Source organism: Ovis aries, unplaced genomic scaffold, assembly GCF_016772045.2.
Source record: "Ovis aries strain OAR_USU_Benz2616 breed Rambouillet unplaced genomic scaffold, ARS-UI_Ramb_v3.0 scaffold_85, whole genome shotgun sequence".
Lineage (NCBI taxonomy): Eukaryota > Metazoa > Chordata > Mammalia > Artiodactyla > Bovidae > Ovis > Ovis aries.
Window position 1 is genome coordinate 1,114,322 of NW_024599827.1, and position 23,557 is coordinate 1,137,878.

Consider the following 23,557-nt stretch of genomic DNA (forward strand, 5'->3'; position numbering starts at 1 on the left):
CCAGCAGTATGAGACAAACTGGAGCTGAGCCTCCTGCTTCAGAAAAGGCAGGCGCTGCAGAACCCTTTGAAGAACTCACACGTGCCACCCAGGGGGTGCAGAGAGTCAATGAGAGCCGGACAGATGATGACAAGGACCACACAGTGGCATCCAGTTAAGAGCTGTTTGCCCTTCTCCCCATCCCCTCTCCTTGCTTCCAGCTTCAGGAGAGCTGGATCCAAAATAACTAAAAGGAAGAAAGATCTCCAAACCAATCCTCACCACTGGTTGAGGTGAGAGGAGAATGGATCTCAGTACAACCCCACTTCAGTTACCTGGAGCCCTGTGTTAAGGCTAGACTAGACAGAAGGGAGATGAGATTTAAATCAAGTGGGGAATTGAAATTTTAAATCAGACTGGACGTTTAATAAATGCAGGGTTCTCTGGTGATCCAGTGGTTGAGAATCCACCTGCCAATGCGGGGGACACAGGTTCGATCCCCAGTCCAGGAAGATCCCACATGCTGTAGAGCAACTAAATCCGTGTGCCACAACTACTGAGCCTATTCTCTAGAGCCTGGGAGCAGCAACAACTGAAGCCCGTGGACCCGAAAGCCTGCGCTCCACAAGAGAAGCCACTGCAATGAGAAGCCCGCACACCACAACTAGACAGTAGCCCCTACTCGCCACAACTAGAGAAAGCCTGTGTACAGCAACGGAGACCCAGCACAGCCAAAAATCTAAAAATAAATAAATAAAAATAAAAAAATAAATGCGAGTGAATTTGCCCAAGAGTGCACGGAGGCATGGAAACAGATTGGATTTGGCCAAGCATAGCTGGAGCCCGTGACTGGCTTTGTGTTTATATCTGCCTGAGCTGAGACTTCTCAATGAAGAAGGCTGGAAGAGGGTTGGAACAGCAGCAGCTGTCTTCTCAGGGAAGATCTGGGTCCCTGAGGAGAAGGCCCAGAGCAACAGGAAGCATCCAGGGCCAGGGCATGACAGGAAGAGGGGAGGCCTCTCCAGCTGCCTGACTGAAGGGAACAGCGAGCTCCTCCAGAAATGGTCAAGAGCGAGTTAGGAAAACACGAGGCTGCAGACCTCATGGCTTGCTCTGCAATCTATCATGATTATTGTGGTCAGTGATTATAAAGACTTCAGTTTTAGCTGATTCAATAAAGATAATCTAGTTTTTATTAAGTGAATTGGCACATCCCTTCCTCCTTGCATCTCAGCCTCACAGGGCTGTTAACTCTCCATCAGCCAACTGCAGCAAAGCCCACATGCAGCAAAGAAGACCCAATGCAGCCAAAAAAGAAAAACCCAGAATGATTCATTCAGTTCTGTTCAGTCGCTCAGTCATGTCTGACTCTTTGCTTCCCCATAAGCTGCAGCACGCCAGGCTTCCCTGTCCTTCACTATCTCCTGGAATTTGCTCAGATTCATGTCTTTTGAGTCTGTGATGCCATCCAACCATCTCGTCCTCTGTCATACCCTTCTCTTCCTGCCCTCAGTCTTTCCTAGCATCGGGGTCTTTTCCAGTGAGTCAGCTGTTCACATCCAGTGGCCAAAGCACTGGAGCTTCAGTTTCAGCATGGTGGTGGCAGCACTTATAAGGAAAAGTGAAAGTGAAGCCGCTCAGTTGTGTCTGCCGACCCTTTGCCCCCCATGGACTGTAGCCTACCAGGCTCCTCCATCCATGGGATTTTCCAGGCAAGAGTACTGGAGCGGGTTGCCATTTCCTTCTCCAGGGGATCTTCCCAACCTAGGGATCGAACCCAGGTCCCCCACATTGTAGGCAGATGCTTTTACCATCTGAGAGAGACTAAAGACGACCCCAAGAGGACTTCCCTGGCTGTCCAGCGATTAATTAAGACTCTGTGCTTCCAATGCAGGCAGCATGGGTTCAATCCCTGGTCAAGGAACTAAGATTCTACGTGCCATGTGGTGTGGCCCCCTCCCCCAATTTTTTTTCTAAGACGACTCCAAGGGTCCCCCAAACAACCAAATCCTCAGAGGAGGGGCAGCTTTAAAACAAATCCAGGCTGACACTAAGGAGATAACCAAGTATCCAACCCTCAGGAGCAGAAACTGATCTAGCCTTCACTGTAACATTCACCCAGGCCGTGTGATGGGACCACCCACAGCTGCAGAGAACCTTCCCTGAGAAGATCAAGTCCCACCTCCCAGCCTCTGCAGCATTCTCCCTTCTCAGCTGATGCCTCTTGGGTGCCCCCTACAGTTCCCCAGCAGAAATTACAGACACTTAGCTTGTTTGAAGGACATCAAATCAGTCAATCCTAAAGGAAATCAACCCTGAATATCCACTGGAAGGACTAATGCTGAAGCTGAAGCTCCAATACTTTGGTCACCTGAGGCGAAGAGCCAACTCATTGGAAAAGACCCTGATGCTGGGAAAGATTGAGGGCAGGAGGAGAAGGGGACAACAGAGGATGAGATGGTTGGATGGCATCACTGACTTGATGGACACAAGTTTGAGCAAACTCTGGGAGACAGTGAAGGACAGGGAAGCCTAGCATGCTGCACTTCATGGGGTCACAGAGTCAGACACGACTCAGCGATAGAATGACAACAACATTTGTTTTAAAAGGTTAATATATCAAGGGCCTTTACTACATGTTGCTGTTTAGTCACTCAGTCAGTCGTGTCTGATTCTTTGTGACCCAATGGACTGTAGTCTGCCAGGCTTCTCTGTCCATGGGATTCTCCAGGCAAGAATACTGGAGTGGGTTGCCATCTCCTTCTCCAGGAGATCTTCCTCACCCAGGGATCAGACCCACATATCCTATATTGGCAGGTGGATTCTTTACCTTTGAGCCACCTGGGAAGTCATGCCAGACAGCTTTTTTTCTCCGTTCACAATGGATTGACTCCTCCAGAAAAGTCTGTGAGGTAGGCACCCCCTATCTACAAATGTGGACACTGAGATGCAGAGATGTTTGTATGACAGGCCTTGAAGTGGTGCAGCTGGGATTCCAACAGCCGATGCTGCAAATGATAAAGACAACTAGCCTGAAATCTCCACTTACAGCCTCCTGTGCACACACTGCCCCACACATGGAATCAACACTGCCAAGCCACACAGATATGGAAAAATCAACAAGAGGTCAGTGAGTGATTCAAGCTGGGGAGGCACTGCCCTTGGCCAAAGGTCAACAGACTGCCTCAAAGCTCATTTTAATTTTATAGGGTGGAAGAAAACAAAACGAAACCCCGTGCCGTGAAGCCTCAGCCCCATTTGACCAGGAACAAATCTCTGTTTCAGATCTGATGAGATGGAAAAGCAAGTCTCCACCCACCATGCCCCAACCCTACACCTCGCTGACCACAGAAATCCTAAGGTTACCCTGAAAAGATTTACATCTGTTCTAATAAAAGCAATCTATTAAAATATGGATGGAGTAGCATCAATAAAGTGAATAATGGGGGAGAAGCTGTACCTCACTAGCCAGTTCTGTATGAGTCACAGAAATCATGGGACACTGGAGCTGAAAGGGGCCTTAGAAACACTAAGTCTGAGAGTAAAATGCGAAGCAGAGAGGTCTGATTAATCTCTCTCAGGGTGTATCTCTTTATTTATGTGCACAAGCCCATCTAAGAGATGTTAGAGCCTTATTAAGCGTCAGGGCCTTTGCCAGACCCTGAGAGTACAGAGGCCACTAAGCCATGTGATGACAAGTTACATGATCAGGGAGGGGCTTCCTTGTTCCAATTCACACTAGATACTGAATGGACCAGCATGTTCTAATTCACACAGGGTGCAGTATGGGTTCGAAGCAGCTCTCAGGACAAAATACTTAGATGTGCTCTGCACTTTATTATTTTTTAAAGGTTTTATTGATGTGGGCCATTTTTAAAGTCATCATTGAATCTGTTACAAAACTGCTTCTGTTTTATGTTTTGGTCTTTCAGTCACAGGGCGTGTGGGATCCTAGCTCCCCTACCAGAGATCAGACCCACACCCCCTGCATTGGAAGGCGAAGCCCCAACCACTGGATAGCCAGGAAATCTTGCTCTGCACCTTCCCTGGTGGCTCAGCCAGTAAAGAATCCACATACAATCCACACGCAGTGCAGCAGACTGCCCGAGTTCAATGCCTGGGCTGGGACGATCCCCTGGAAAAGGGAATGACAGCCCACTCCAGTATTCTTGCCTGAGAAATCCCATGAACAGAGGAGCCTGACGGGCTACAGTCCATGGGGTCGCAAAGAGTCAGACACGAGTTAGCGCCTAAATCATCAACAAACTGCTTGGCTGAATCCAGTCTACAAATATATTTGTCTGGCTTGCAACCCTTTAAAAACTGGGAGATCACATAGGAGGTCTGGATAACCAGCTATCTTGAGCAACAATATGATCCAGCAACCCTGAGTTTGCACTCTCATTTGGCAATGATGGCTGGAATTGAGTAGAGGCTGCCCTTAAGAGATGGAGAAGGTACCATCAACTTTGCCACAGTCTCAGCTATTCCCAATTGCCTCTCAGGCAAGGCAAGCTTCCTTCCTTGGTTGGCGTCTGCCCAGAAAGTATATGATGATACAGTGCTAGAGCAGTCCCCCTCCAGACTGGCGGGAAAGACGAGAGACTAAAGACAGGCTGCATAGGGCAGGCATACTGGTGGCCTCCACTCCATCTTCCGGAGCCTGCAGAAGCTGAGCCGGGCCAGTTGCTGGCACAACCAGTAGTACAGTGGGCAGCTTTGCACTTGACCTGTTGCTGGCAGCCTCATCTGGGTGCGGGGACTGTGAGCCATGGGCCACTGCTGCCCCGCCCACCAGGTGCACCAGCCTCCTCACCGGACACTGGGCTTCTCCAATGAGCACCTCATGCCCTTCCCCTCCAGCAATCCAAAAACCCAGATGGCCTCTACAGGACCCACCTGCTTGCCGTGCAGCCCAGCCCCACCAGCCAAGTGATCACCACTGACCCCAAGCTGCCTGTGGAGGCAGCGACTGAGAACTGCGCCAAGAAGCTGAGACTGGCCTTCCTAAGGGATTTCATTCTGGTTTTCAATCTGTTGATTCTGGGTGTAGATCCCGATGGCAGCCCCTGTTCACCCTTCCCAGACCCCAATCTCCTGCACGATCAGGAGTCACCCCCATCGGCGATTCCCCCAGCCACCTCAGCAGCGCGGGACCCTCACACTTCCCTGCTGAACACAGCTAGTGCTCTCATCTTCGTGGCCAGTGGAGCAGGCAAGACAGCCATTCTAAAGCACATTTGGGAGGACGAGGAGGAAAACCAGTCTCCACCACCCTGGTCCAGCTCTGCACAGGGAGACTTGGCTGGTTTCTGGAAGAGGCAGTATCCCAACTCCTGACCTTGCCTCTCAAGAAGTATTCCACTTTGTAACCAGCACCAAGAGATGCTATAGCTGAGACTATGCACAGCCCAAGTAGGAAGAGGCCTTCCGGGGCTGGGACCTGCTGCCAGCCCACTACAGACTTTATTTTAGAAAAGCAGTTTTGTGCCAGTGGAAGCTGAAAGGGTGCAGCCACCAGTGCTGCCAGGGGTCTCAGGCTATGTGCTGTGACTCAGGTGACTCAGTTACTAGAAAGAGTATTTGTGTGTATAAAGAAAGAAAGAGGGAGGGAAAGGGAAAAAAGGGAAGACAGGGAGAAAGAAAGAGTGAAAAGAACTACAAAACAGTATGTGTTGATGGACATACACACAGAATACTTTTTTAGTGGCTGAACTAAGGCCAGAACCTGGGCTCTGCCCATTCATCACGCCCTGGCCTCCAGCAGCCGTATGCCCCTCCAGGGCACATGCAGACAGCCATTCCAGACTGAAACAGACAGGATCCATCACAGCCCCAAGCCACCCCTTGTATATAGTATCCACTGTGGTATTAGGACTCAGAGAGGACCCAAGGGATTGGATTATTCTTACAGCTAAGGCAACGAGAAATACCATTTGCTGGAGGTAAGAAACAATATTAGATTCTCTTTGGTACACGATTAACATCAGCCACACTACAACTTAGGTGATTTAGAATAATACTCCTAAGTAAACTGAGGGATGCCCACCATTCCTCTTCCCCATCTTATTACCTGCAGGAGGGCAGAGTGCATGAAGACCAGCCACATTAGCAGCCACCAGGGGCTCTTCAGGGAAGCCATGGGGTCGGGTCTCCCCAGGGGTGTCTCACTTGTAGCCTAAAGAGGAGAAAAGATTTGGTTTCCATTCAGCTCCAGACCCAGCAGTGGCAACACTCATGACTTACCAGATCAACAGAGGGAGTAACCCTGAGCCCCACATACTGTCTTGGAAAGCTTTGTGTTGGCCCTTGGATGGAGCTACCTACTGTAGAGTACAGGCTGTCTGGGACTCTCTTTAGGAGGAGTCCATATCAAAGTCAGGAGGGGAGCTAGACCCGCCTGCACGGTGCAGCCCATACCTCCAGCCCTCCAAAAGCCAAGCCATCTCTGCACCAACCACTTCCCAGCGCATTTGTCAGCAGCAGGGTGTGGCTGTTGGCATCCGACTCAGGGAAGCCAGCGTGGAGCCAAGGGTTAGGGCACCTGCCAGCTTCTGCTACTTCAGGCACAAATAAGTGTAAGCCCTACTAAGCCAACCCAGAGAGGGGAAGGAGCCTGCCTAAGATCACACCGCAAGACAGTGACCATTCTAGGACTGGCATGCGGGTCTTCTGCTAGTTCCCCACCAGAAGACACCGTTCATCGTCCTCGGAGCCCCCGCCCTGCAGCCAGCGAGCTGAGTGAGGAGGGGTTCAGAGGGTACAGCCTTGGAGAAGCCCACGAGCACAATAGGTGAGGGCAAGCCAGCGGGAGGCTGGAGGGCAGCGGGGGCTTTCCTCAGAGTCCTCCTGACGGTTTGCAGGGAAATCAGGATGGGTCAAGCCTGGAAAAGCCAAAAAGCCGAGGTCACCCTCGCCTCTCGCTTCGCCTCGCGGGCGCCTTGGCGAGCTGGTGTCCGGGGGCGGGTCGGTGGCTTCTCTCCATCTGGAGAAAGCATTAAGGGCCTGGCCTAATGCGATCCGCAAATGTGCTGCTGTTTCCGACCTGAGGCGGCGACTCTGGGCCGAAGGGAGGCGGCCAGTGCGGGGCCCTGGGACTGCGCGCCCCTCTCGCTCGCTCGCACCAGCGGTCCCCAGCGCGCACTCCTCCTCCGAGTATCCGCCGCCCGGCGGTCCCCGCTCCCCCGCTGCGTCCGGGTCCCGCACGGCCACTGGCCGCGGCGGGCGCGTCGCGCAGCCCTTGGCGCTCTGGGCGCTCGCAACCCGCTTGCCAAGCGGCCGGAGCTTCCGACGCCCGAGCCCACTAGCTGCTGTCAGCCTGTTTTCTACCTAGAAAGCCCCCAATCCGAAGATTCCCCAAGTCGGTGGAGTTCCCTCACGCTCAAGCGTCCCCGAATGTCTCTCCCCTAAACCACTGGGACCCACGGAGCCTGCCCGGCCAGAGGTCTCCGAGCCTCGCCGAGGGCCCGGGTCCTGAAGTTCCCGGGAACCGAGTCGTGCCCTGCCGCTCGGAGCCCCTCAACCCCACTGCGCCGCCTTGCTCTCCCCCACACCCGCGGTGGAAGAGCCTTCGCGCCCCCGGGCGCCAAGCTCCGAGCACCCACCTGGCGCCGCAGAAGCGTCCGGGACTTGCAGCCGGGCGGCGCGGGCTCGGCGCGCGCTGGGGAGAGGCGGACGGCAGCGGCCCGGTCCACACCTCGTGCGGGATCCGGGACCCGTACCTTCCCCGACGCCGGCCTCCAGCCCGCGGCGCCGCAGTCGTCGCCGCCGCCGCCGAGAAGTTAAATGGGGCTGGGACGGGGGCCGCCCCGCCTCTCCCGCCCCCTCCGGGCGTGCGGAGCGCGGCGCTGGCCCCGGCCCAGAAGCGGAGGGCGCGCGCCGCCACCTGCACCGCCCGGCAAGTGCACAGCGCGCCCGGGCGCCCGCCCGCCCTCGCGTCGACCCCGCGCCCTCCGCCCTTGCCGGGGACGCCGCGGGCTCGAAGGGAGCGCGCGAGGGGCGGGAGCCGGGCGGCTCGGAGTGCGCGGGGCTGCGGCGACGGCGAGACTCGGCTGGAACGCTCCTCCGCCCGCTTCCTGGAAGCCACTCCTCGCCCTGGGCCGGCCGCCAGGCGTGGTGCCAAGAGCCGGGACTGCCGACGCCGCCACCGCCGCCGCCGGCAGGCGCGCAGGGAAAGGCGGCCGCTGAGCCGCGAGCCAGCCGGGACGCCCCGCCTCAGCCGGAGCCGGGAGCGGGGATGCCATCGCCAACCCCCGCCCCAACCTCCCCGAACCTCCGCCCGCCCCGCCCGGGCCCGGGCGCCGACTCTGCTAAGTCAGGCCCAGCGGCCACACGGAGGTTTGCCCGGAACCGCTGGCTCGTGCCTGCGAGCCTCCGGCGCTCCCGGCCAGGCATGACCAAAGTCGGAGACCAGTGGCCCCTCCCGGCCTGCCCGCCTTCACCTCCAGCGGCGCCCAGAGCACACTCTGGGCCTGGGCCAGTGGACTCCGGTGAGCTCGCTCCCCACTCGGACCCTTGGCTACCAGGGACCACCAGCGACCTGGTGCCTCTTGCTATGAGCCGAACTTGGGTAACAGAGCTGCGCAGCTGCCCAAACACTGGGGTGCCCGGGCCTGAGATTTGGGGTGGCGGTGTCAGGGACCCGGAGTAGGGTGAATTTCCTCGTGGAGGTGGTGAGAAGTAGGCCTTGACCTAATCTCAGAGGTGTGAATACAAGGGCCTCGGGATGGCTTTCAAAATCTCATTATGCCTAGGGCTAAGTCTTCACAGTCCCCATTTCCTTGGGTGCTTAGTGTGTGCCAGCTATGTGCCAAGCTCTTCATGTGCAGCTCATCTTCACAAGAGCCCCATGGTGTTAGTAGCATTCTTCCCATTTCATGGATGGGAAGCTGAGACCCAAGGGACACATAACTTGTAGGCAATGAGTTGCAAAGTCAAGGCTGGAGCCCTCATCTCCTTTCTCTAAAGGCTCCACTGTTCAGCCCTGAAGGTTGTCTCCTGCCTTTTCTGTGGTTGGTACCTTACAGGTGGTGGCAGAGTTTTATCCAGGGGAGCTGGTGCTGCCTGTCTACCTCCCTCATCTTCCCTTCCTTACTGTGGGACTTCCTCTGGCCCAGAGGAGGACCTCCAAGACTGTCTCTGTCTCTCCACTCCAGGTAGAATGACTGGAATCTTTTGGGAAGTGAGCAGCAGACAGTCAGTGTGAAGGGGGCAGAGGAGAGACTGGTCACTAAGTGCAGGGGAGGCTGGGCTAAACCAGAAAGATTGCAGCCATGTACAATTGATTCTCCTTATTTGCCATGTGAGTTTTGTTCTCATAAAGTCAAAAGAACTTTAAAGTGAATTTGGGAATACCAAACCATTGCTCCTGGGGAAAGCACAGGATTCAACTCCTGCCAGCCTCTGAGCTATAAAGCTACCTGGTGGCTTAGATGGTAATGCGTCCACTTGCAATGTGGGAGACCCAGGTTCTATCCCTGGGGCAGGAAGATCCCCTGGAGAAGGAAGTGGCAACCCACTCCAGTATTCTTGCCTGGAAAATTCCATGGATGGAGGAGCCTGGTGGGCTAAAGTCCATGGGGCCACCAAGAGTCAGACACGACTGAGCCTCTGAGCTACGTTCTTGTCAGCTGATCAATACATAACATTAATTTATGTGTGTTTCCCCTTAAAGACATATTTGTTGTTATTCTTGTTGTATAATCCCTAAGTCATATCCGACTCTTCTGTGTCCCCACGGACTGTAGCCCGCCAGACTCCTCTGTCTATGGGATTCTCCAGGCAAGAATACCGGAGTGGGTAGCCATTCCCTCCTCCAGGGGATCTTCCTCACCCAGAGATGAAACCCACGTCTCCTGCACTGCAGGAGGATTCTTTACCACTGGAGCCACCAGGGACGCTCTAAAGATATCTTCAGTTCAGTTCAGTTCAGTTGCTCAGTCGTGTCCGACTCTTTGCGACCCCATGAATTGCAGCACGCCAGGCCTCCCTGTCCATCACCAACTCCCGGAAGGAGTTCACTCAAACTCACTTCCATCGAGTCGGTGATGCCATCCAGCCATCTCATCCTCTGTCGTCCCCTTTTCTTCCTGCCCCCAATCCCTCCCAGCATCAAAGTCTTTCCCAGTGAGTCAGCTCTTCGCATGAGGTGGCCAGAGTACTGGAGTTTCAGCTTTAGCATCATTCCTTCCAAAGAACACCCAGGACTGATCTCCTTTAGAATGGACTGGTTGGATCTCCTTGCAGTCCAAGGGACTCTCAAGAGTCTTCTCCAACACTACAGTTCAAAAGCATCAATTCTTTGGCGCTCAGCTTTCTTCACAGTCCAACTCTCACATCCATACATGACCACTGGAAAAACCATAGCCTTGCCTAAAGACATCTTACTTAACATATATTATTGATTCATTAATGCTGAACCCACAATTTGTGCCCAAGTAAGTTTATCTCACAGGTATCTCTAACACAAGGCTTTTCTGCACAGGGCATATCACAGGATTCCTCTGCTTAGGAGCATGAGAGAGCAAATCAGCACTGCTCTTGAGGGCCATTTTAAACAGAATCACCAGGAAAAAAAAAAAAAAGAATAAAACGTGAAAAGTGGCACTGAATAGGCCATCAGAGAATGCTTATTTACAGTATGAGAGCTGAAACAAGGTGGAACATGGGGCCTGGATGAATCTGAGCTAGGAACACGTGTATCAGTTCAGTTCAGTTCAGTCACTCAGTCATGTCTGACTCTTTGCAACCCCATGAATCGCAGCATGCCAGGCCTCCCTGTCCATCACCAACTCCTGGAGTTCACTCAGACTCACGTCCATCGAGTCAGTAATGCCATCCAGCCATCTCATCCTCTGTCGTCCCCTTCTCCTTCTGCCTCCAATCTCTCCTAGCATCAGAGTCTTTTCCAATGAGTCAACTCTTAGCATGAGGTGTCCAAAGTACTGGAGCTTTAGCTTTAGCATCATTCCTTCCAAAGAAATCCCAGGGTTGATCTCCTTCAGAATGGACTGGTTGGTTCTCCTTGCAGTCCAAGGGACCCTCAAGAGTCTTCTCCAACACCACAGTTCAAACGCGTCAATTCTTCGGCACTCAGCCTTCTTCACAGTCCAACTCTCACATCCATACATGACCACAGGAAAAACCATAGTCTTACTAGACGGACCTTAGTCGGCAAAGTAATGTCTCTGCTTTTGAATATACTATCTAGGTTGGTCATAACTTTTCTTCCAAGGAGTAAGCGTCTTTTAATTTCATGGCTGCAGTCACCATCTGCAGTGATTTTGGAGCCCCCCAAAAATAAAGTCTGACACTGTCTCTACTGCTTCCCCATCTATTTCCCATGAAGTGATGGGACTGGATGCCATGATCTTCGTTTTCTGAATGTTGAGCTTTAAGCCAACTTTTTCACTCTCCTCTTTCACTTAACTCAAAATTTCACCCCTCATCAGAGAACATGAATGTGCTGCAAATCTTGATTTGGGGGACTGCAAATACATTTTAGCAAGTAGGCAAGTTCGCAGATACGGAATCTGCAAGTAATGAGGACTGACTGTGTGTGCTTCTCCTGTCAAGGTGTAAACTCAAAGCCTGAGCTGAGCATAACATGCCTGCATGATCAATTGCTCAGTCAGGTCCGAATCTTTGTGACCCCATGGACTGTAGCCTGCCAGGCTCCTCTGTCCATGGGGATTCTCCAGGCAAGAATACTGGAGTGGGTTGCCATTTTCTTCTCCAGGGAATCTTCCAGAACCAAGGATCAAACCCATGTCTCCTGCACGGTAGGCATATTCTTTACCACTGAGCCACCTGGGATGCCCCTGTCAAGGTATGGTCGAGGAATAATGATTCCAAACACAATATACCAGACTCTATTCCAGGTACTTTGCTGGTATTAACTCTGTCCTTACACCAGCCCCTGGTAGCTCAATTGGTAAAGAATCCACCTGCAATGCAGGAGCTCCCCGTTCAATTCCTGGGTCAGGAAGATCTGCTGGAGAAGGGATAGGCTACCCACCCCAGTATTCTTGGACTTCCCTGGTAGCTTAGCTGGTAAAGAATCTGCCTGCAATGTGGGAGACCTGGGTTTGATCCCTGGGTTGGGAAGATCCCCTGAAGAAGGGAATGGCTACCCACTCCAGTATTCTGGCCTAGAGAATTCCATGGACTATATAGTCCATGGGTTCACAAAGACTGAGTAAAAGACTGAGTGACTTTCACTTTCACACCAGCCTGTGGGGTATCATGTTTATTCTACTTCACAAACTAGGAGACTGATGTAGACAAAGGTTTAGACACCACATGTTCTTAGCAATTAGACAATACCACATCTCACGTCATTCACATTCCAAAATAGAGCCTATTGCAAAAATCACATGAATATTCCAAATGAAACGGAGAATTCAAAGGGAGCTTATGCTTGTGCAGTGGCAGCCGGCACTCGCTCTGACTCAGGAAGGCACCAAGAAGGCTGCTGCAGTGGAGGAGGGTGGGGTTGTTAGAAGCTTTGAGCTGCTGGGCTCTCAGGTATTAATGGCTCAGCGGGGACTTCCTGTCTCATGTTCCTTGGCACACTCTTGACTCTGGAGTCAGCCTCCAGGGACTGCTCACACCGAGGAGGAGGCCAGGGATGAGCCTTTCTCTCCCACAAGTGCCGGGGAACATCAGGCCAGCCCCCTCAAGGAACAGTTGGGAGAACAATCAGGGAACTGGTGCAAAGCAAAGGCGAAGCATCACCAGTTCCCTGATGGAAGTTCCCCTTCCTGCTCACCCTGGCGGGTTGAGTAGTCAGTCCTGTGAGTGCCATTAAGGCACTGTGAGTTAGTGTTACCCATCCGAGCTCTGTCTGCTCGCTGCACAGCAGGCCAATAATCAAGAGACCAGGTGTTGAGGCAAGGAATAGTGACTTTATTCAGAAAGCCAGGCATCTGAGAAGATGGAGGACTACAGTACCATCTTATGGGGTCTGGACGCCAGTTTCTTTTATAGAACAGAGAGAGGGAAGAGGTGAGGAAGTAAAATAAAAAGGCCATGGGTCTTGCAGAATATCTCCTGGCTTGGCCAGCACTGGGGAGCTAGGAGAAGATGTATTAATTTCTTCAGAGGTCAGGGTGTCTCCCGGGGAGCTGAACAAAGGTACTTTAGTTTAACATCAGGCAGAGGGGCAGGGTTCCCTGAGGCAGGCCATTATGTGTGCTTACAGCCACAGACCGCATCCTTTTAGTGATGAGAGTACCAAAAGCAACAGGAAGCAAAGCTTAAAAGAAACAGATCCAACATGGAGTCAGGTATGCTCTTTCCTGTTACATCAAGATAGCAAACTCCCCAAGTCTGGGAGGGTGGGCTGAACCTCACAGGTCCTATCCCCAGATTCACCGCCTAATCACCCCCAGAGAGCTCTCCTCCATCACTCTACCCAAGTATAAATGCAGAGCCATCCTTCAGTCCCTGTAACTACTCCCCCCTGCCACCCACTCCCCTCTCCCCTGAAACCTGCCACCGTGTTTAAACAAGACATTACCGAAGACATGGAGGTGGGGAAGATTGGGGAATGGTAAGAACAGAAGGGAATGAACCCCCTAAAAGCTATATCTGTCTGATCAGGCTTCTGGGTGGGACTGCAGAACCAATCTCTCTCTGGTGGGTGGGGGAGGGGAGGTGGGGGTGGGGGGATTCAGACCCCTCACTGCCTAGCTCCTGGACTCTCCCCTCATGAGAACCCCCACCACCTGGGGACAAAGGCAATGCCTTTCAATTTGGAGAGGTCTAAGAAACCAAGTTCCATTTCCTCCCTAAAATCCATCCTCCTGCCTTCCCAGTCTCCCTTATCCGTCTCCCAGCATCGCCTACTGACCACAACCAGACACAACAATGCAACATTTGTTTCAGAGATATAGAGAGAGGTAGAGAAAGAAATGGAAACCCATTCCTGTATTCCTGTCTGGGAAATCCTGTGGGCAGAGGAGCCTGTTGGGCTATGGTCCATGGGGTCACAAAGAGTCGGTCACAACTTAGAGGCTAAACAACAACATACAGAGAGGACCAGGAAGTTCCTACCAGTGATGCTGCTCTTGGGGTATGTGTGGATTTTACCCTGAGAAGTGACGTCACGTCAGGGCTTTGGCCTGAGTTTGTTCCTGATAACAGAATTACTCTTTCTGGTTGCGGGTCTTGTAGATGGGCTTGGGAAGCACACTCAAGACTGTGCTGGAGGCTTGGCGCACAGGAGCCCTTGGAGACAAATCCTAGAGAAGTTAGAGTTGACTGCAGAAGGCACGGAAGATCCACTGGGGAAACATTAGGTGAGCATGGTATCTTCCAGGTGCAAGTTTGCCCGGGAAGTGCTTTTATAGGAAAGACCTGGAAGGGAGCAAGGGGCACAAATAGGGATGGGTGGAGAGCAGAGACAGCCTGTGCACAAGGGTACGTGTGGATAGACACACAGGCAGGCTCAGAGACTGAGAGTCATGCCCTCATGGTAGTTTGAGTCACTTTTACGGAGCAGTTCTGGGTTTCCTTTGGCCAGTCGTCTCGCTTTGCCTGGTTCTGAGTCTGTATATGGTACATCTCAGGATCCTCCCAGGTTGACCCACTCTCTTAGCCAAGATGGAGTCTAGTGAAGAGGCCTATGGGTGGGTTGACATCAGCTGCTATGGCGGTGGCCCCTCCCTTTTTCACCTTCGAGCAGCCTTTCTGCGCATGTGTAGTCAGGAAGATTTCCTAGACCTTGAGAATGAGGAATATGTGGTCTTTTATCTGGGCAGGACTCAAGCTCTTCTCTTACTCCCGCTATTTTGGGGCATCTGTCCACTGGGGAGGAACTCCAGCAGCTCAGCCTGGGGCCCATCTCTCTCCTGCCTCACTCTCATAGGCCAAAATGGATGCTTCAGCGAAGGTCCCGGCTTTAAGCCCCTGACTGCCACACTCACATAAATGGGAGGTGGGTGTATGTTCCCATGACGAGGGTTTGGACAGAGCATCTGCCCCAACAGCATCTTGCACACCTGGCTTCTCAGGTGTTCCCCACCACACATGGAAAACAAGCTCAGCTAGAGGTGGTAGTTTTCTGTCTGTCCAGAGCCTGTCTTTGGAACAGAAATTTGCTTCATAAAAAGTGTTCAAGTCTCCTGCCTCATAAGCAAAAAAAAAAAAAAAAAAAAAGCCCTTGGGAAGAGGTGTGACAAGAGTGAAGGTCCTACTCGGCGAGGGGCTTTGTGCGCTTTGGCACGCCCTCATTCTTGGTTTCTGCTCTTGTCCTGCACCTAGATCCCCAGGGAGCCCCTTGGGGAGCCGGATCCATGATTTCAGGACTTCTTAGAGGTACTAGACCCATCATGTCAAGGGAGGAGGCTTGGGCATTCATACTTCTGTAGCACTGGAGGTCTGAGCCAGTCAGAATCTCTGTCAGGAGAGTGAGGTGGTGTTGGACAGACCTTTCTAGAAAGCTCCAAACCTTTGGGGTTGGGCAGGGGAGAGCTTTAGTCCCCCAAAGTGTTGCAAAGGAATAGGTGGGTTTTGGTGACCCTTCTCTGGGCCAGCAAACTCTCCAGGCCCCAGACCCAAGGCTAACTTCACGTGGCCTCTAGGGCTAGGAGGGGGCTGACTTGGCTGTTTTACGTGCATCTCATACTCTGATTGTATGTGTAAGTGTGTGTTTTGTGCTCAGTCATGTCCCAGTCTTCACAACCCTATGGACTGTAGCCCACCAGGCTCCTCTGTCCATGGGGTTTCCCAGGCAGGAATACTGGAGTGAGTTGCCATTTCCTTCTCCAGGGGATCTTCCTGACCCAGGGATCGAACCCTCCTCTCCTGAATTGCAGGTGGATTCTTTACCACTGAGCCAGGGGAAAGCCCATAAGCTTTTTGCATACAAGCAAATACTCAGGCCTCATTCAAGACTATAGCTTCTTTCTTTGCACATCATTCTAACAGGTTTGTTCATCTAGTTTTCAAGACTAAATTAGAAGCTCTGAGTTAGAAAGGGACAGAATCCCTACTCAGAAAAGGGGATACTGGCAGCCTAAACGTGCTACAGAAAACCTGTAAAAGGCACAAAAGAAGTAAAAGACACCATAGGTCTGGTACAGTTTTGTTCACACTGGTAGGGCCTGAGAGGATCAGAGGGTCACTGCAAGGGCTTTGTTCATGCTCATAAACTCAGGTTATCTGCAAATGCACTTGTTCATCATATTAAGTTTATGGATGTATGGAAATACAGGCTACGTTTCAGAAAAACAGTCACTCATCAAAGGGCTAAATTGTAAGAAAAAGAAAACAAAGGCAGGCACCATCTATTCCTTTAACAAGTTACCTTTAACTTCCTGAAAAGTTCACACCTGTCATGAACAGTCCTCCAATGAACATTGGGGTACATGCGTCTTTTTCGATTATGGTTCTCTCAGGGTATATGTACAGTAGTGGGACTGCAACAAAGGTCCATCTAGTCAAGGCTATGGTTTCCCCAGTGGTCACGTATGGATGTGAGAGTTGGACTATAAAGAAAGCTGAGCACCAAAGAATTGATGCTTTTGAACTGTGGTGTTGGAGAAGACTCTTGAGAGTCCCTTGGACTGCAAGGAGATCCAACCAATCCATCCTAAAGGAGATCAGTCCTGAATATTCATTGGAAGGACTGATGTTGAAGCTGAAACTCCAATACTTTGGCTACCTGATGCGAAGAGCTGATTCATCTGAAAAGACCCTGATGCTGGGAAAGGTTGAGGGCAGGAGGAGAGGGGGATGACAGAGGATGAGATAGTTGGATGGCATCACCAACTCGATGCACATGGGTTTGGGTAGACTCCAGGAGTTGGTGATGCACAGGGAGGCCTGGCCTACTGCGGTTCATGGGGGTCACAAAGAGTCGGACACGAACTGAGCAACTGAACTGAACTGAACTGATGGTACTTTTATTTCTAATTTGTTAAGGAATCTTCGAACTGTTCTACATAGTGGCTGTACCAATTTACATAACATGTGTAAAATAGATAACTAGTGGGTGGGGCAGCGGGAAGCTGCTATATAGCACAGGGAACCCAGCCTGGCGCTCAGTAGCGTTCCACGTTAGAGGGTGGGAGGCTCGAGAGGGAGGGGATATATATATATATATATATATAATCACTCCCAGGTGGCGCTGGTGGTAAAAACAACAACAACAACAAAAAACCCACCTGCCTATGCAGGACACACAGGAGGCATGGGTTCTACCCCTAGGTGGGGAAGATTCCCTGGAGGTAGGCATGGCAACCCACTCCAGTATTCTTGTCTAGAGAATTCCATGGACAGAGGAGCCTGGCAGGCAACAGTCCACAGGGTCGCAAAGAGTCAGACACGACTGAAGCAACTTAGCATGCATACACACACACACATATGTATATATATGTAAGAAAGTGTTAGTCACTCAGTTGTGCCTGACTCTTTGCAACCCCATGGACTGCAGCCCACCAGGCTCCTCTGTCCATGAGATTTTCCAGGCAAGGTGTGTATATATATATATTTATATTTATATATAACTGATTCACATTGATGTATGGCAGAGACCATGACAACACTGTAAAGCAATTATCCTTCAATAAAAAAAGTTCACACCTAGCACATCATCTCTGACAATTCCAGACCAAGCTTTTATTCCAGAATTGATTCATTTGAGCAAAAAGAACAGAGTGCAAAGTACTCTGTACACTTCACTGTTTAAAAATGTGATACCAGTTTTCTTACAAGTTGTCAAGAAAGTTGTGCCCCAAAGAATTTTCTCCTGCGCTGCACTGCACGCCACTCACCCCACACTGCAAAATGAGACCCGCCTGTTTAGTCTGCTTCCTTACGTGTTCCTTACTCTGTCCGCTTGGCAATATTTGGGTTGGAAACACCACAAAGAAATACTTGAAAAGTCTTTTTTCAAATATAAGTTCAATAAAAACATTTCTATGTATTACATTTTGCAAAACACACTTAACTTCAGGAGAGTCTAGATAGCCAATTAAGCATTTTTTATCCCTTCTTTACCAAGACTTGGGCAAAATTTTTCTATGGATGAGTATGAAGAACTAAATTCCTTCAGATGCAACCATTCACATCTGGTCAGTTTTAGGCTTAATGAACAATTCAGTTAAATACGGCAAAATGCAATATTTATACTTTTTGCAATATATATTAAATTTTTGCCAGGTATGTCTAGGTCCTAAGCATACAGTGGCATGATAAGATACAGCTCTTCCTGGAGGAGCAAATGAGATACAGTGTGATCAATGATTTCAGAGATATAAGCACAAGGAGCTAGAAAAGTTTTGCATAGGATGGAAACTAATTTAGTCATGGGGCTTTTAAAGATGTCTTAGGAGAAGTGATATTTCAGCTATGAACTAAACTTTCTATTTTTTGTTTGTTTGTTTTTTTTGAGAATCTCCATACTGTTTTCTACGGTGGTCCAGCTTACATTCCCACTAACAATGTAGGAGGGTTTCTTTCTTTTCCCCACACCCTGTCTGCTGCTGCTGCTGCTGCTGCTAAGTCACTTAAGTTGTGTTCGACTTTGTGCGACCCCATGGATGGTAGCCCATCAGGCTCTCCCGTCCCTGGGATTCTCCAGGCAAGAACACTGGAGTGGGTTGCCATTTCCTTCTCCAATGCATGAAAGTGAAAAGTGAAAGTGAGGTCGCTCAGTTGTGTCTGACTCTTCGCAACCCCATGGACTGCAGCCTACCAGGCTCCTCTGTCCATGGGATTTTCCAGGCAAGAGTACTGGAGTGGGGTGCCATTGCCTTCTCCCTGTCTAGCATTTGTTATCTGTAGAGGTGGCTCAGATGGAAAAGAATCTGCCTACAATGCAGAACAGGGTTTGATCCGTGGATCAGGAAGATCCCCTGAAGAAGGACATGGCTATCCACCCCAGTATTCCTGCCTGGGAAATCCCATGGACAGAGGAGTCTGGTGGGCTATAGGCCATGGGAGCTCAGAGTCAGACATGACTGAGCTACTAACACTTTCAAACTTTCATTCTGCCTGGTGTGAGGTGGTACCTCATTGTAGTTTTGGTTTGCATTTCTCTGATAATATAGCAATGTTGAGCATCTTTTCATGTGCCTGTTGGCCATCTGTGTGTCTTCTGTAGAGATCATTTTCCATTGGATTGTTTGGTTTTTTTGTTGTTGATTTGTGTGAGCTGTTTGTATATTTTGGAAATTAAGTCCTTGTCGGTCCCATCATTTGTAAATGTTTTCTCCTAGTCTGTAGACTGTCTTTTCTTTTTGTTTATGGTTTTCTTTGCTGTGCAAAAGCTTGTAAGTTTGATTAGGTCCCATTTGTTTACTTTTGTTTTTATTTCTGTTGCCTTGGGAGACTGATATTGGTATGATTTATGTCAAAGAATGTTTGTCTGGCTGTATTTTTAATAATTCAAGCAAGAGCTCATGATGGCCTAAGCTGGTACAAATGGTAGTAAAAACAGAAGAAAATAGATTTGAGACACTTGTTACAGAATTTTTAAGACTTGGTGAATTACTTAAAAGAGTAGAGAGAGACAGTCAAGGTTGATACCCTGATTCCTGCCATGGGCCATGGGTGATGGCACTGTCATTTGTGGAGACTGGGAGTGTAAGAGGAAGAGGAGTGTATTGGGTGGAAAGAGAGAGAGTGAGAGATGATGACTTAACTTGGAACATTCTGAGCTGGAAATCCCTCTGGGTCTAGAATCAGGAGGACAACCTGAGCTGGAGATTTGGCTCCATGACTCATCAGCATGTGGTTGATACTTGAAGCCATGGAAGTTGATAGTGTGGATGAAAACAGCCAGCTCATCCACCATCTATCCATACATCCATCCATCAGAAAAGGAATTTCTGTGTGTTCTCCAGTGTGCATGCAGTATATATGTGAAAGTTTGAGGGTTTAGTCACTCAGTCGTGTCCAACTCTTTGCGACCCCATGGACTGTAGCCCACCAGGCTCCTCTGTCCACGGGATTTTTCAGGCTAGAGTACTGGAGTGGGTTGCCATTTCCTTCTCCAGAGGATCTTCCTGACCCAGGGATCGAACCTGGGTCTCCCACATTGTAGGCAGACACTGTACTGTCTGAGCCACCAGGGAAGTCCCTATATGTATAATTTCTCCTAAACAGTGAAAATATCACACGTTTTTCTTTCTTAAAAAAAAAAAAAAGAGGAAAAAAAAAAAAACACCAAGGAGCCATCATTGTGAGGCACTTTTGATTTCTGTCTTCACCACTTGCTCATAGGGTTGAGTGGCTCTGGCCAGAAGGATGTTTCCTCAGCTCTGTTCTTTTGCTCTTTCATTGTGAACTTCAATCTGAAAGACACACCCACCCCTGAATTCTCCAAGGCAAAGTCTGACATTCAATCCTAGCCTGGGGCTCTGGTTTACCATCAAAGCATGAGTGGGTCTTATTCAGCCTTTCCCATGAAATTGCTAAATGCTATTTCATTAAATGTGTGCCAAAGAATTGTATTTTTATTGTTGTTTTTTAAAAACCAAGAAAGAAACCAAAAAACTCTGTGAAACAAGTATCCCCAAATTCATGTATGGTGTCAGGAAGACTGAGAACAAAATGACTAGTGTTCTACAAAGCATAAATAAGAAAAATGGGAAAGAGGTTTTTCTTTTAAAAAGGAAGTCCCTAGGTATACCTATGGCTAATTCATGTTGATGTATAGCAGAAAACAAAGCAATATTGTAAAGCAGTTATCCTTCAATTAAAAATAAATAATTTTTTAAAAAACCCTGATATTGACATGAACTGTCAGATTGGGTAGAGACTTCAGATCAAAGATGATTTAAACTCAAATGTTGTATTCAAACTACCCATTCCCCACTGAAACCACTAAATGGATACTATATCAAGTTCTCTATGAACACTGGAAGCTGAGGAAGGAAACTGCCCCCGTAACTGCGACTCTCAGGGTTGATGTGATACACCAGTAGCCATTCTCTGACAGGGGCCCTTGTGACAGAGGAAGAGAGCTGTGCGCTGTGAATGTCATCTTAGGACGCTGCCAGGAAGCGGGGGCAACTACGGTTACCTTGCGGGAGAGTCAACATCACCTGTTCTTTTCTTTTCTATTTATTTATTTTTGACTGTGCCGCACAGCATGCAGGATCTTAGTTCCCCGGCCAGGGATCAAACCCACGCCCCCTACAATGGAAGCATGGATTCCCTGTGAACCACAGGACTGCCAGGGTTAGTCCCAACATCACCTGATTCTTTTGCTACATCTGGCCTGTGGCCTCACAGGGATGGTCCCTCTGGAGGGGCATCTCCCTGTGTGGTATGCCCCTGGGCTGCCTCCTGGAGTGTGTGCAAACCGCAGACCGTGGTTTTCACAATGATCAGTTTAAGGTGACCCTTCTGGTGAAGGTTCTGAGGAGCCGCAACCCTTCCATCCTTGGAATCTCAAGAGTCACAGGAGCCTTTGAAGAGCGATCATCTTCTGAGCTGCATCTAGATGCACTGGGAGAGTCAAGAGGCAGAAGTAGTGACGGCTGAGAGCAACAGAGCCTCGTGTCCTCCCGTTATGGGTGCTCAGTTATTACCATGCCTGTGGCTTCACATGGACAGTTATTAATATGTACCTAAGGGTTGAATAGGCTTCCCAGGGGGCACTAGCGGTAAAGAACCCCCCTGCCAATGCAGGACGGCATGGCAACCCACTCCAGAATTCTTGCCTGGAGAACCCCATGAGCAGAGCAGCCTGGCGGGCTACAGTCCATGGGCTCATAAAGAGTGGGACCCGACTGAGTGACTGACACAATGCTGCATCAGTTTCCCAGGGCTGTCCTAACAAATGACCGTGGCCAGGTGACTCACAACAACAGAAACTGTCTGTCTCACTCTTCTGGAGGCCAGATGTCCAAAGTCAGTGTGTCAGCAAGTCCGTGGAGCACCTGAAGGCTCTGAGGAGAATCCTTTCTCGCCTCTTCCTTGGCTTCCGGGAGCACCACTCCAGTCTTTCTCTGTCTTCACTGCTCTCCCTGTGGCCTGCTCCCCCGTGTCTGGTCCTGGGACCTGCTCCCCCGTGTCTGGTCCTGGGACCTGCTCCCCTGTGTCTGGTCCTGGGGCCTGGTCCCCTGTGTCTGGTTCTGTGATAAACCCCCTCTCCTTTCTCTCTGGATGCCAGTCACTGGGTTCAGTGCGTATGTTTGGTCACTCAGCCATGTCTGACTTGCGACCCCAAGGACTGCAGCCCACCAGGCTCCTCTGTCCATGGGATTTTCCAGGCCAGAATACTAGAATGGGTTGCCATTTCCTCTTCCAGGAGATCTTCCCGACCCAGGGATTGAGCCCGTATCTCCTGTGTCTCCTGCACTGCAGGTGGATTCTTTACTCGCTGAGCCACTGGGGAAGCCCCGTTGGATTCAGGGCCCACCCTAAATCCAGGATGATCTCACCTTAAGACCTTTAACTTGACTCCATCTGCAGAGACCTTATTTCCAAACTCACATTTTCAGGTACTGGAGATGATGACTCAGACATTTCTTTTTGGAGGCTGTTAATCAACCCACTCCAGCCACCAATACTAATGTTTACTCTAGATTCTGTGTCCCACTTGAAATGATGCCCAAAGAAGCTGTCCAACACAGCTTATCAGAGGTTCTATGACTGAGACCAAAGGACATTAAGGCACTCTAATAATAACATACTAATACAAATGTAGACACAGACAGAATGTAGAAAGAATTCTCATGGGTCGATAATAACCAATTGAAAATGGTCAAAAGATTTGAAGAGGCACTCACAAAAGCTACACATATGCCCAATGGGCACATGGAAAGATGCCCCACATCATCACTCACCATCAGGGACTGGCCAAGGGAGGCACAAAGGGGCTTAGAGTTACGTACTGTCTATTAAACAAGAGACTTTCTACACTAAGTCCCCTACATACGAATGAGTTCCATTCCAAGACTGCATCCATAAGTCCAGTTTGCTCATCAGTCCAACAAAGTTAGCCTAGGTACCCAACAAACACAGTAGGCTATATAGTCCTGCATCGTCATAGGTTTATAATACTTTTCACAGAAATACTACATTAAAAAAAAAAACAAAATAAACATTTTTAATCTTACAGTACAGTACCTTGAAAAGTACAGTAGCTATATCACTGCTGCTTTTACGTGGTATAGGGGAGTGCAGGTTCAATTCCAGGTCAGGAAGCTAAAAACCCACATGCCTTGCAGCCAAAGAATCAAAACAAAACAGGAGCAATGGTAACAAATTCAATAAGGACTTTAAAAATGGTCCAGATTTTTTTAAAAATTAAGAAAGCAAACAACAACAACAGAAGAATATCTAGTAGCTATTTATATTTAGAATTGTGGTGGGTTAGTGTCTGCTTCCTTACCTTTGTGCACCAGTCTGGAGGTTGGCTAGAGCCATTCAGTTCTGGCCCATGCGTCTCCCTGCAGTCAGCTAGCTTGGGCATGTCCTCCTGGTGGAGATGCACAGGTGCAGAGTACAGGCAGAAAGACTTGAGGACTTTTCAAGTCTCCATTGGTATCCAGCCTGCTACCATCCACAGGCCAAACAAGTCACCAGCCTGCACCCCAGGTCAGGGTGGTCACAGGAGGAA

At 50.0% G+C, this 23,557-nt stretch overlaps 1 protein-coding gene and 1 pseudogene across 4 annotated transcripts in view; one reads left to right on the top strand and one right to left on the bottom strand.

The window, feature by feature from the left end:
• Positions 1–7,735, bottom strand: part of ADAMTSL3 (ADAMTS like 3) — a 381,800-nt gene extending 374,065 nt beyond the window's left edge. For all 4 annotated transcript variants that reach the window (XM_042242633.1, XM_060408762.1, XM_027957113.2 and 1 more), the window contains exons 1-2: positions 7,584–7,735; positions 6,053–6,157 (exon numbers count right to left, since the gene is read on the bottom strand). In XM_042242633.1, coding sequence (XP_042098567.1) covers positions 6,053–6,121 — 69 coding nt within the window. In that variant the 5' untranslated portion in view covers positions 6,122–6,157; positions 7,584–7,735. The remainder of the gene's footprint in view (positions 1–6,052; positions 6,158–7,583) is intronic.
• On the top strand, positions 4,428–5,351 carry LOC105603111 (6-phosphogluconolactonase-like; annotated as a pseudogene).
• Positions 7,736–23,557: the final 15,822 nt, after the last annotated feature.